Source organism: Python bivittatus, unplaced genomic scaffold (genome assembly GCF_059951505.1).
Source record: "Python bivittatus isolate LINGU-HERP-01145 unplaced genomic scaffold, Pbiv_v1 ctg000330_np1212, whole genome shotgun sequence".
Taxonomy (NCBI): Eukaryota; Metazoa; Chordata; class Lepidosauria; order Squamata; family Pythonidae; genus Python; species Python bivittatus.
The window spans coordinates 23,215,466-23,228,940 of NW_028277058.1; the positions used below are offsets into that span (position 1 = coordinate 23,215,466).

At 36.4% G+C, this 13,475-nt stretch overlaps 1 protein-coding gene across 2 annotated transcripts in view; it reads right to left on the bottom strand.

Annotated features, from left to right (window-relative positions):
• OSBPL8 (oxysterol binding protein like 8) overlaps window positions 1-12,932 on the bottom strand; it is a 94,712-nt gene extending 81,780 nt beyond the window's left edge. Inside the window, exons 1-2 of one of the 2 annotated variants that reach the window (XM_088141833.1) lie at window positions 12,540-12,932; window positions 10,190-10,276 (exon numbers count right to left, since the gene is read on the bottom strand). In XM_088141833.1, the coding sequence (XP_087997959.1) occupies window positions 10,190-10,213 (24 nt within the window). In that variant the 5' untranslated portion in view covers window positions 10,214-10,276; window positions 12,540-12,932. The remainder of the gene's footprint in view (window positions 1-10,189; window positions 10,277-12,539) is intronic. The other variant, XM_088141834.1, reaches the window with a different exon arrangement.
• Between the last annotated feature and the right edge of the window lie 543 nt (window positions 12,933-13,475).

A 13,475-nucleotide genomic window follows, 5' to 3' on the forward strand; every position in this document is an offset into this window, starting at 1 on the left:
AGTCAAGGGCTCACTGCTTGATTTCTAAGAGGCTCTCTCAAGCTGCCATATGATCAAGAATTGAGCTGATAAGCCACAGTAACTCAGATGCAAGACTGTGTACGAGATATTGTGAAGAGGCTAAGAAAGAAGGATTTCTAGACATAAATGCAATTAAAAATTGGAGGGTGTAGTAGCTTATCTAGATCTGCATCTGAGTCTAGGTTGCAGAAAGCCCACGAAGAAGAGATTTGAAACTTTCAAAAGAGACTCTGCTTTAATAACCTGACTAATAAAAGGTTAAGGTTCCTATTGGAGTTTACAAGCCTCTGTACTTTACCTCTAATTCTTGCATTAAAACTCATTAAAATCTCTGCAATTCCTGTTTTGTTGATCATGCAAGGGGATGTAAGGGACTTGACGCTGTCTTCTTACAGAAAGACACACAGTTATCAGAGAGGATTAACTGGGCAAACATTCTTCCAAAAAGTCTAGATTTAATCAGAGGTGTGCAGTATTTGTATCTGAAGCAAGCAAAGGTGCTTCAGGTCTAGGATAGTTGTTCTTTTTCATGGGCTCACATAAAAGCTGCATGGCTCAGAAAAATACTTGAGTTCAAGAGGCATTAGGATTAGAGACAGGGTACAATATTTCACTGTTGACATCTTCTGAAGTCAAAGGCATAATTTCCTGAGCCCACACAGCTACTGTGTGAATCTAGGGAAAAACATACCTCCTTTAAAGAGCTGCTGAGAGGAATAGTGGTGGTGCCCCACACCAGAAAAAAAGCACCTTTGCCTGCTTTGGTTCTGAATATTGCACACCTCTATTTTTAGCAATTACTTAGTTGGCAGATTTTATGGAGATGAAGTCACATTCCAGCCAGAGAAGAGCATTTTGGTAGACAGTGGGAAGCATAACTCTTTAAGAATTCAGGATGAGTTGCTTCTAAAGCTCTTGTGTCCTAATAAACAGAGCTGAGCTCCATAAAGCAGAAGGTTCAATAATTTAAATATTTTAAATTACTTCCGCTGTGGCTAATGAATCAAATTATGGCATTGGAAGCTCTTTGGGAGCCAAGCTGTGGTACTGCTTGCTTCTTTCTTCCAACCTACAGATGACTAAAACATGACAGCTAGGTTTTTGAAGTCTTTCATTTGTACAATGTGAGTACAATTTATTTTCCAACTGTGAAGACAACTAATGTGCCTTTGTTTATAAATAAATAAATAAATAAATAAATTCACTGCTAGAGCTTACTGACTCTATTGAAGGGTCCCAATTAGGGTCATTAAGTGAGGACTACCTGTACATCACCTGAGTTTGTTGTCAAAACAAGCAAGCAATACATGTAGGAGACATCTGGTTGCCTTTCCCTCACCACCACTTGAATCTTCTCTCTTCCCACATGCACACACACAAAACCCAACTTCCTACCTGCCTCCAACTGTAATAAACATTTCTCCAGGCATTAAGCAGCCTGTCTTTTTTTTAAAGGGCAGCTAAGGAAGCTAAAATGGACCAGTGCTCTTGAATGGTGAGAAACTTCACAAGCAGAGAGATCTTAAAATCCAGTGGGAGTTTCTAATTTACTTGGCAGCACAAAACCAACCATAGTGAGTCCCTCCCTTCTTCACAGCCTAAATCCTTTTCCTGATTTTGATCTGATTATCACTTTGTCCTAAATGGAGTGAAAAGTGACAGGATGATTTTTTAAAGGTTAAAAGCTCAAGAGCTGCAGACTCCTGGAAGTAATGTACTCTTTCTATGTTGCAGACCTATTTGTGTGTATGTATGGGCATGTCCCCAAGAGGTCAGCTTACTATTAAGTCAGCATTCTGTGCAAACTTACTTAGGATACATCCATTGACCTATGTAGGAATTAATAAACTTAGGATTGCACTGCTCAACTGCAGTACATATGTGCCTCAAATCCCCTTGGAGTGGGACTTCCTCCAGAGTAAGCATATATGAGAACTGTATTTGTAAAGTAAGGAAGAGGACGGGTGCTTAAGTGGCTTCGGCCAGGTATTTATACTGGGGGAAAAATCAAATTTATTTTCACTATATTAATCCATTATTTCTGATTATGCTGCATGTTATGTTTATGCATACCAGACTATCAGTATTTCTAAGTAAAGAATTCATTCTAAGTGACATCACCAATGATGATTCTGCTGCATAATTTTTCAGCTTCACAATATTAAACTGTCATATTCATCCTCAGCATATGCATATTTTTAGCTTGTTTTTTGATTAGGCCTAATACATATTTATGTAATGTGAACATTTTTCAAGATAAGGATCATCAGCTACAAGCTGGTACAATTGCAGATAGTACAACAGGTGAAACGAATTCTAGTGCTATAATTGGGGCATCCATTTCTGTGAAATTCAAATAATTTTAATATATAAATTTGTATAAATAAATTACAACAAGCACAAGTTTCATTTTATTACCAGTTTTCTATCACCAGTGTTTTGTCTCTTAATCAGTGTTCTGGAATTTTTGTTTTGTTTTCAATGTTTCCATAGCCTAAAAAAGTTTGAAAACCCTAGTTCTAGACCAACGTTCCTCAACCTCAGCAACTTTAAGATGTGCAGACTTCATGCTGGCTGGAGAATTCTGGGAGTTGGTCCATATATCTTAAAAGTTGCCAAGGTTGAAAAACACTGTTCTAGACCATTAACAGTAAATGTAACAATTAAACAGAAGGGAAGCAAGGACACACACTTGTTTAACTCCTTTTAAGATGAGTACAGAAGCCAAGAGACCTCCTGGAGTAATACATCTACCCTGGATATACTTGTTTTCACACAATATTGCATTTAACTTAGCAAAACATGATTTGTAACTGCCAGTTTTCCCTGTAGTCTGTCTCTAGATATCAATTAATTATAAAAAGGAAAAGGAATAAAGATTATGCTTTTCCATAGCAAGAATAATTATTCTCCACTATTTCTCCCATGCTTTTCCTGACTCCTGTTATATTATACTAGGAACTATTTCTATAGTTTAAAGGACTAAAATGAAATCCTTCACAGCATATAATGCAACGAAATTCATATAAACACTTGAGCAAGAAGTTATTCAGTAACATTTCCTCTGTAACTGTGCCATTTCAATTTTGAGCATCCTGTTTACTGACTTCAAAAGTTGACTATACTATTGCAGTCATAGGAAACTGTGAAATCTGTAACCTACATGGCATTCTCTGTATCAGACAGCAATGGTATTACCAAACAGCATTTAATATTCTTCACTATAAACATATTTTGCATGAGTCGTATGTTGATTATATTTAATACAACATTTTTACCCCAAACTTTTTAAAGCAATACCCAAAAGGAAATTATGTTACATAAACTGTTTCATCATAGCAATCATTGTGAAAAGACAGAGATCTCAGCAGGAAATCACTGTTAGCACATAAACAAAAACCTGCTTGTGCCCATTTGAGTAGATTAAATTGAGTAGATTAAAAGCAGATTAATACATTTCTAAGGAGCAATCAATAAATATGCAGGTATGCATCTTTTTTCACAGTTAATTCCCTTCCCAAATAACTAAAAGTAACTACAGCAGTTGCAATTGAGATGTCATCCTCTCTCTGTCTGAATGAAGAAAGAGAAGACATTTTCTTTACAATCTTCTGAATACTTTGCCCATATAAAATAGGTAGGCACTGCCTTCTGTTCAAGCTACTTATGTAAGTATCAACTAACTCAGAGTTCACTTGATGCTTATTCCTCCTTCCTACCTGGTAACCAAACTGAAGTATAAAGGGGCAGATAATTCAAAATGAACATTGTATCCCATGTTTGGGGCAAAAACACAGATTAACAAATGCTCAGTCACTAAACTGTTCAAATTAACCACAGCCTTAATCACTTAGTGTATTTTAATTAGAAATTGCCAATATTATATTAATTAAATGAAAAAAAATCATGTATATATTTTCTTGAATAACTTGACTTTATGTAGGAGTGAGGATTTATCTTACCTTTGTGACATATATAAAACAAATAATCTTATTTTTATAAAAACTGGGAGCCCTGTTTAGGCATTCTAAATGTTCTACACAATGTTGTATATTAGTAGTTCCATTCCACGTGAATTGAGTAGTGTCAGGAGTAGGGAATCTACTCTGGTCATGTAAGCTCTCATTTTTTATCATCAAGACCACTTTCCTCCATTTTCCATAGAAACCACAAGTAATTTTTTTTTTTTAAAAAGCTACCCTGATTACCATTTCTATTTATGCAGAGTTATGATTGTTTATAAAGGTACAGGAAATGTAAATAGTTCTCACAGTTTGCAAAAATGATCTAAGGAATTACTATGAACAAGCTTAAAGTGAATATTGGAATCATTAACATTTTTCATCCCTAATAACATGTTAATAACATGTTAATTTATGTCAGGTCTACAAGATTTCTTTCATCTTCTAAAGAAATTAATAGAAAATGTGAACTTTGGGAAAGAAACATTTTTCTTAAGGGAACATCTAATAATGTTTTAGGTACAGTTTTGCAAAATTTGCAAAAATATGTTCTAAAGTAGGAAGAAAAAAGAATCAGAAATCAGAAAACCAGTTTACAGAATGCTATCTTGTGATACTATTGTAAGCATTGTAATCTACAAAGAAATTCCAAAAGCTATTAAAATCAATCTTTGTATATGCAGAACTCCCAGCTGAAATGGTAATTCCAGAAGCTTGACTACCCATTCAATATTCAGCAAAGAGTTGAACTATAAGGTCTATTACTGGCCACTACATCACAAGTAAACAGTTAAGAGAAGTATCTTGAGAATTCATACAGACATAGATATTTTACAAGGGGAAAAAACTGTCTCTTTATAATAAGCCTGACATACCACCAGTATCAAGAAGTTGAGAGGTCAGAAAGTTTCTATAGATTACCAAATACTAGTTGCTGGCCAAATCATTTATTGAAAAACAATACCTAATCAGAAAATAACAATTCCAAGTTCATTTTTTTATGACTGTCAGCAGCACAGCAGATTGCATCAACTCCCATAGCAAACAGCTGTAGTTTATGCAACCTCATTACAACAGGTAGCCACATTGCTTGCGTTAAACAAAAACAGTGTTTTTGGATTGGAAGAAACCTTTATGAACAGTTCTAATATCTGACGTCCTACGTATACTATATGCTTCTAACAGATAAGCTTAAGATTAGTACAGCACAATCACACATTTCCTAAAGATGCATTACTTCTTTCTTAGATATCTTGAGATTGTCTAAGAATAGTGCAAGAGGCCTCAGTTCAGAAATGAGGCATATCTCTAGACATTTCTTCACCAATCTTAATACATTCCAGATAAATTCAAAGGAATACATAGCATGGACAAATTAATGAGTAATCTATGAACATTACAATTCCTTCCTAGTAGAAATTCAATACACCAGTAAAACAATACACTGAACAAAGTAAAGCTGATTTTCTATTAATCATAGAAAAAAGATTTAGATGAATCTCTGACATCACAATCTTCTCTCTCTTTCCTCTTCTTGATTATGGACAATTACAGAAGCACTCTTCAAGTCTCCTTCTTAGTGAAGATTAAAATGGTTATCAAATGCTGCCTAGTGTTTATCATGGTAAATAATACAACTGTTGTTCAATCTTTTCAGCATGGTTTATTTAAAATATATTACAAATAAATTTGTGCTTAAATTCAAAGGACAACAATCCAAAACATTAAGACAAAATAATTGGTATATTAGGTTAAAAACAGTATCGGTCTTTAGCAGAATCATCAGAATTAAAGATTTTAAAATATCTGAACAATCTCCACCTGAAGCTTAGAAAGCATTCCAATTTGACCTGCTGAACCTCTTTACAGAAGATGCCCTTTTCCTGCTTGCCACTCGCCAAATGTCTGAAGGTGGGCATGGAGAAGTAGCTCAAATAGTGAGCTTAACATCTACTTTATTTGGAAAAAGGTAGCCCTTCAGATAAAGGCTTATTGTAGAACAAAACATTCTATAGAATTATGAGGTTATTAATGTTACATATACACAAAATCAGAAAGATCCTGTATATCCTGAGTATGTTGCTTCCTTATTCGTGGGTTGCTGGCAACAGTACATTGGTTTGCAGGGTAACCTTCAAATTAGAAAATAGCATGAGCATGTTTGGGATGAAACAGGGCTTTGGTTGCACTTATGCAACGTTAACCAGAATGTAAGAAAAGTGACTGACATTGTGTCCTTATTGTTAGCGCAGAACATAGCATGTAGTTTGGATACAACTAAGGCTGGCAACCTAGTTCTATTCTTTATTTTATTAAAAAACATTATATGAAAGCCTTGGTTCAACGAAGCCATGATATATGGTATTGGTTAATATTAATAGGCCCATCTGTTGACAAATATGACATATAGGAGACTGAGATTTGTAAGAGGAATAAATGCTAATGAAAATGAATGAACAAATAAAATTAAAAAAGAAAAGGTATTTTATGTGTTTGTGAAAGTAAGAGAAAGGGGAAGAATATTTATTTCATTCACATCGCAATTCAGTAGAATAAAAACACAAGAAATAAAATACAAAATATGAAATATAAAATATAAAATTATAAATATGTCTAGATTACAAATATAACTTTTTATTTCATTTGTCAGAGCCAGGAAGTCAACGAAATCTCCATGATAGGCTCTGTTTTGGCCTTCTGTCACTATATGTTGGACAGTTTGTTTTTCAGCCCCACAGTCACAATTCGGCAATCTTATTTTCCCCACTTATAAAGAGCCTCTGCACTTTATAACCAGGGCAAAATAAAAAGGGGAAGAATATAATAGATCTGAATGAACATGGTCTGAACCAGGCCTCCTCTATTAAATATTGTCATCTTGTGGTATCGAGGAAGCATGCCTTCTCTCTCATAGCTCCTGCCCTCTGGAACAACATCCCCCTAGAGATATGTATGGCCCCCAGTCTCCAAGTGTTCTGGAAGTCTCTTGAGACCTGGCTCTGTTCCTAGGCATGAGGTTAGGGTGTGGCTCTCACTCTCCAAGTGTTCTGGAGACCTGGTTCTGTTTCTAGGCATGGGGTTAGGGTGTTTATGGACACCCTGCTGAATCTTCTGTGAATGTTACTGATGAAGTTTTGTCATGTTTTTTAAACTACATATCTTAAATACTGTAAGCCATCCAGACTTTTTGGAGTTGGGTGTCTTCAACATCCAATAAATTAAATTATATTACATTAAATTGTGTAGAATATATACCCAAAAATGAAGGTATCTGTTTAATTATGAATAAAAGGGCTAAAATATATTAACTGGAATCATCTAAACTGTTGTGGGTGTGTATGAAAGAAGGAATTCTTAAGTTGATGATAACTGCATGTTATGCTCTCATGAATAGTGATAAAGAACCAAGGATGGAGAGAAAATTGTCCAGTATTCTGAAAGAATGCAGTCAGGGAGAGGGATGCTATCTTTCAGCTTGCACAAAATGATGGGTGAGAAAGAGATGAATACAGAAAAAAAAAATGATTGGATGATTCACACAACTAAGAATAAATGAGAATAGTAACAGGTTGAGATCTGTTTAGTAAAAGGTCTCTTTGAATATCTAGTTTAAGTATAAATTACACATATACACTGCAAAGAAATGAATGCAACAGCATGACTGATTTGACTGTTTTATGGAAGATAGAGAATTAATGAAGGATCTGAGGGGAGCAAGAACTTCTAAATATGGGACTGACCATTATTTGTAGGGTCAAGGGAGGATCTGGGAAAAAATAAACACAGAAGGAAAGAAGTGAAAGAAATCTTTCTGAAAGAATGAATGTAAGAAAAGAATGTATGAGTCCAGTATGAAAAAGATTAATCTGTCTCCCAACAGAATGAATGGAAAGTGGAGCTTAAGAAAGATGATATGGAAGCTTCTTGGAATAAAGTGTAAAATAAAGTATGAAAAAGGATGTTTGATGGCACGATGAAGTGAAAGAAACTGTGGGTGAGGAAAAATACACAGAATATAATTTCTGTAAAAGGTTAGGATTAAAAATGTAATGTGTATATAGAGAAAAGGCTATGCAGAATCAAAGAGATTAAAATTTTTAAAAAATGTTTGGAAGGAGGTGAAAGGGCTATACAAGCAGCAAGGAAAATTAGAATTAAGAAAGTGATGACATGATTTTGGATGAAACTGAAATGAGAGAATGCCAGAAGGAGTATTTTAGAGATTTGTATGGGAATGATGGTGACATGTTGAAGAGTGAAACTGAAATGAAATCTTAAACAAGTCACACAACTATTCTAAACAACCCACATTCCTAGCTTAATATTTTTTCATTTATTTTTTATTCCTGCAGCCTTAATGCTTTTCAACATTCTCACAGCACTTGTTTCATTTTTGAAGACGATATCTCTGCCTGACAATAGAAAAATGTCATTATTGTTTCCTTATACAAACAGAATGATAACAAGACTGAATATGAAACTTATAGGGGAATTACTTTCTTCACTGTACAGTGGTACCTCAGGTCATGAACTTAAGTCATTCTGCGACTCTGGTCACGACCCGAATTGGTCGCGACCCAAATCAAATTTTCCCATAAGGTTCAATGTAAATACGGTTAATCCGTTCTGACCCTTACGAATTTGATCGCCAACCGATTTTGGTCGCGTCCTGAATCAAATTTTCCCATAAGGTTCAATGTAATTAAGGTTAATCCGTTCTGAACCATATGTATTTTTTTTTAAAACCACAAAAATATGAAACAAAATACAGTACAGTGCAGTACGAAGAGAGAGAATGCTAACCTTGCTCGAGGCGACTTCTGGCGTGGAGGACAGGAAGGCGGGTGGGGAGGCGGTTATTGCTTGGAGGGAGAGTCCCCCTCCCTACAGGAAGCCACGACCACGTGTCACGGCAGGGAAAATGGCCACGGATCCTGTTCGTCACCTGATGCGGAGTTCACAAACAGAAGCAAAATTTTGCAAACGGTGCTGTTCGTGACCCGAATTGGTCGTGAACAGAAGCGTTCGTGACCCGAGGTACCACTGTACTTGGGAAGGTGTTTGGTAGATTTCTGATTTCCCCTCACATAATTTTCAATTAGCAAACTTTGAGAAGTCCAGTGCACTGCACCTGCTAGTAAATAAATCACAATATGCGCCTCCTTCTTAGAATTGCTCTACTGTACAACAACACAATAAGGGTAACTATGCTAAAATCATTAAGAGGATTAAACACAAACATAATCTGCTATTTAATCATTGTTAATACTACAAAAGAAACAAAGAAAATATGTGCCCAAATCTACAGAAAATTACTTTATTAGAATTTTTTTTGCAATTAATTTCAGTGGTGTAACTAATTTTCTTTGGAATGTTGCCATCATTTCAATTTTGACGTTAGATTTAATCAGACAAGTAGACTCATGGAGATATTTTAAAGCTCAGAGTTACAAAACTTTGCTAATTATATTACAGCCAAAAATAATAGTTGGCTCCATACACAACACATGAAGCTACAACATGATTTGCATGATATTAATATATGAACCCAGCCACTATGGGTTGGGAACCAAGGCTTATGGGTTGTTGTGATGTGTGAACTGAGTCAACTGAGGGGTTTTCTTTTACAGCTATTTGTTATATGCTTACCCTGCCACAGTCAAACAACTCTTACAGACTATGTAAACAAAAATTAAAATATCCATAATGGGATTAAAACCAATTAAAACAGTATTACTCCCACATTACTATATTACCCCCATTTAAAAACGTAAGGACACAACAACAAAACCAAGAATAAACAGCCAATTGTTTGGCATGCTGTGTGAGAAATCCTATAAGTCTCCATGCAAATCCCTAAACAGAAAACTAAGGATATGACAAGACCATACATGGTATCCTAATCCTTAAATATTCACTAGTGTTTTCTATTAGGCAAGATTATTAAGGTAATTAAGTACATGTATTCAATAAGAAAATAAAGTAACTTTAACAACTGTACAGGAATCATGGCATTTATTCTACAATTAAAACAGATAATTAACATGTCATTAAAATATCTGTAAAACCTCCAGAAACCTCTGTAAGGACTAACTTGTATTTTTAAAAAATATGTTATCAAATACAATGCTTAACCACCATCTCAACCTGATATACTTGAGAAATCTAACAAGAAAAAATAACTGGCCATCCCAGGTTATACTCACTGAAATCTCTCTATTGAAAGACATTTTGACACAACTCAGGGGTGCAATTCAGCAAAGGATGATGGGTGTGGTTTTTTTTCTTTCTTTCTACAACAAAGGGTGAGAAACTATGTAAAAAAATGCAACCAAATGATGGAAGGTTAAAGCATATCCATATGATGACAGATGCATGGGCCTTTCTGCCTCATCTTTTTAACAGCTAGACAGTAAAGGAAACAAAACTACATATCTGAGAACACTTTCCATATACTGCAAAAAACCATGAAGTTTAAAGCTACACAAGCTGAAGATGCTAAATATCTGTTTGATTTTTGAAACAGCTATGTGGTCTCTGACGTTACAGAGCATAAAACAGTGGAAGTAATATCCTTTGCTGGATTAATTTATATTGCTATCCAATTATGCCATCTTAGTTAAATCGAATTTGAAACATATAAAATGGAAGCAATTCCAAATATAAGATGTTCTTAATGACTTCAGTGTGACTTTGTTTATACGTCAATCCATTTAGCTAGAGTTTCTGATCTAAGTTACAGAAAGTCTTTCATTAAAAAAATCATCAGAGACCCTCCTTATTCGCAGAGTAAATGTGAAAGAAAATTAACAATAAACTGAAGAAATCCAGTACTAGTGCTTTGCTAACACTGCAAGCTCTAAGGACTGTCATCCCTATTTTTCTCTTTTCCTCATTTCTGTTAGACTCAATTACATTTTATCCTTTCATCAATTCCATTTCATCTTTAAATCTGACTACCATTGCATCCAGAACTGAAGACTTCAATAAGTTAAAGACTTACTGTTAACATGGCATTTTCCCCTGTGCACTGTAATGTATTTTATTTAATCAATTTTTAGCCTGATTTTCATTAAAAACAATCTGAAAGTGAGCTGCATTTATAGCTTCTTATGAAAAGGTGATAAATGTAAAACTGAAGACAAAACATTTTTTTTTCCTTTGTAAACTCCCAATGTCATTTTTATTTCTTGGCAGAACTGGAAATAATATTCAGGCATAGTTGTTTTTCTTGAGAGGATAAATGCTGCCAAGATTCATATGATTACATTTAAGTGTTTGTATTGTTTTTCAACAACAACCATACTGAACACTGATGTTCTGGTTAATGAAAAAACACTGCTAGATAAGTGGTCAAAGTGAAACAGCAAAACACCAGGTCTTTTCACAATCAAGGTTTTTTTTTTATTTAAGAAATTTATCTTTAATGGTATACTGTAATACTCTTCATCTTTGATTCAGTAGACTTTTGTATCAATTATGAAAAGGCTTTACTGTTGCTGCTTTCAAGCTAATGAACTAGTCCTCATATGACCCTCATGACCATTTGAGTTTCAGATCCCTGATTTAGATTATACTGTATCTTCAAATATTTCTGTGCTTACATATGCTACGTATTAAAAAATGTGCTTAAAATTATGGCATATGTGGAAATTACCAGCACTGAAACAAAGGAATTTGGTTCCAAATACATTTCTACACAATCAACAGTTATATGTATTCATAATGGCTTATGAACACTGAAATATATCTTCGCAGAATAAACAATTTGTAGTGAGGCAGAACTGGGAACTGATTAATAGAAAGGAAATAAGTAGTACTGTAAGTCAAATTATATGACTGACAATTATATCGGGTATTGATAATAATAGGGATATGGTGCGCTGTTTTTGTGCAACTGACTTAGCACAATATAGCTGCCTGCCTAGTTCACTTACTCAAGGATTTTGCAGCAAATTATTGTACAGCCATTTCTGTACTGCTTGTCTTCCAACACTTTTGTTAAATTGATTGGCAACCCAATGCCCCAGTATTATGTCTTTAAAGAGGCAGAAAGCTTATCAGACATCTTTAATAGGTGAAACTCAACCCTATGCTAAGACCAAACATACAAATGTTAAGTGTAGTTGTAGCACAGTAATCAAAACTGTGGGGCGATCGTGGGGAGACATTACTTTTGCTTTCACAACCGAAAATTATTAAAAAGATGCAAATCCACGTGAAAGGACAGAGGAACTGTACCATTAAAACTCTCGTTCACATCCCGAGCCGTCACAAGACACAACTTGGATCATCATCATCATCATCTGAAATACATATTTTTTCGCTTTGGTAGTTATCAGAGCCGCCAGAACCAAGAGACGTGCCCAAGGTCATGCAACACGGCACGCATGCCAGGAAGACCACCACAAAAGCTGAGGGAGGATTCCGCCTCGCCGCCCACGCCCACGCTTCCCCACAGGACCGGGCTGCGACGCAGCTCGGTGGGGCAGCGCTTCGCCTTCTAAGTAGCGACACAAGATTGGAGCTGTGCTTCCCTCCGTCCCGCCCCCTTACCTCTCTTTCCAGGGGTCCAGAGGCAAGGGGGAGGAGTGATCCACCGGCTCCGGACCCTCCGGCTCCGGAAAGGGGCAGGGCCACAGTGCCCAGATGCTTGAGAAACTGGCAAGCTTTCGTAAGTGCAGAGGATCCCGCTCGCGCTCCGGGATGCTTGCTCTTTGTCCTTTGCGGGTGGAAACGCACGCGTCCCCCCCTCCCTGTCTGTCTGTCTGTCTGTCTGCCTGCCTCTCGCGCGCGCACACAGCTCTTCTCGCCTTCTTTCTTTCTCGCTGCCGTTACTGCTCAGGACGTCGCCGCTTGATTCTCTCATCAACGGCCGCCACAACTCTCCCTCACCTCCCGCTCACGGACACCGCGAGTCAGCACTGGAAAAGGGTGGGCTTTCGTACACAACCACGCCCTTCTGGGAAGTCACGTGATTAGGCATCCTTCGCACAGGGCTGAGGTTACAGCTGGGAGACGCCGCCCTCCAGTTCTGTTGAGTTGCTAGCGGAAGGCCTTGTTCCCGTCACCCAGCTGTTGTGCAGTCCTGCTAGGCGCCTCGTCTGTCCTGCGGGTTTTGCGCTTTTCCTAAGCCATCGGTTATTTCTTTTTTATATGGATCCAGTTATTTCATGAGAGGCTGATTTGCAAACAACAGTGCATTGCCACCACAAATAACCGAAATAGCAGATGTTCGAATATTGAAATGTTGCTGCAATCTTTTACCGTGTAGAACAGAAATGTATCTCATCGGACTAGAAAAAGTACATCCAATCCATTCAATGTGATTTGAATGTAGAATACACAAAAATGCGGTCACATTTTACCTCACCTGGTGCAAACACAGGCTAGCCCCCCCAACTTTGAAACTCATTTGGAACCTTAAATTATTGTTACTAAGTTTTTAAAAAGTAGAACATCTGGTTGGTTGAAATAAAACTATCACAGATT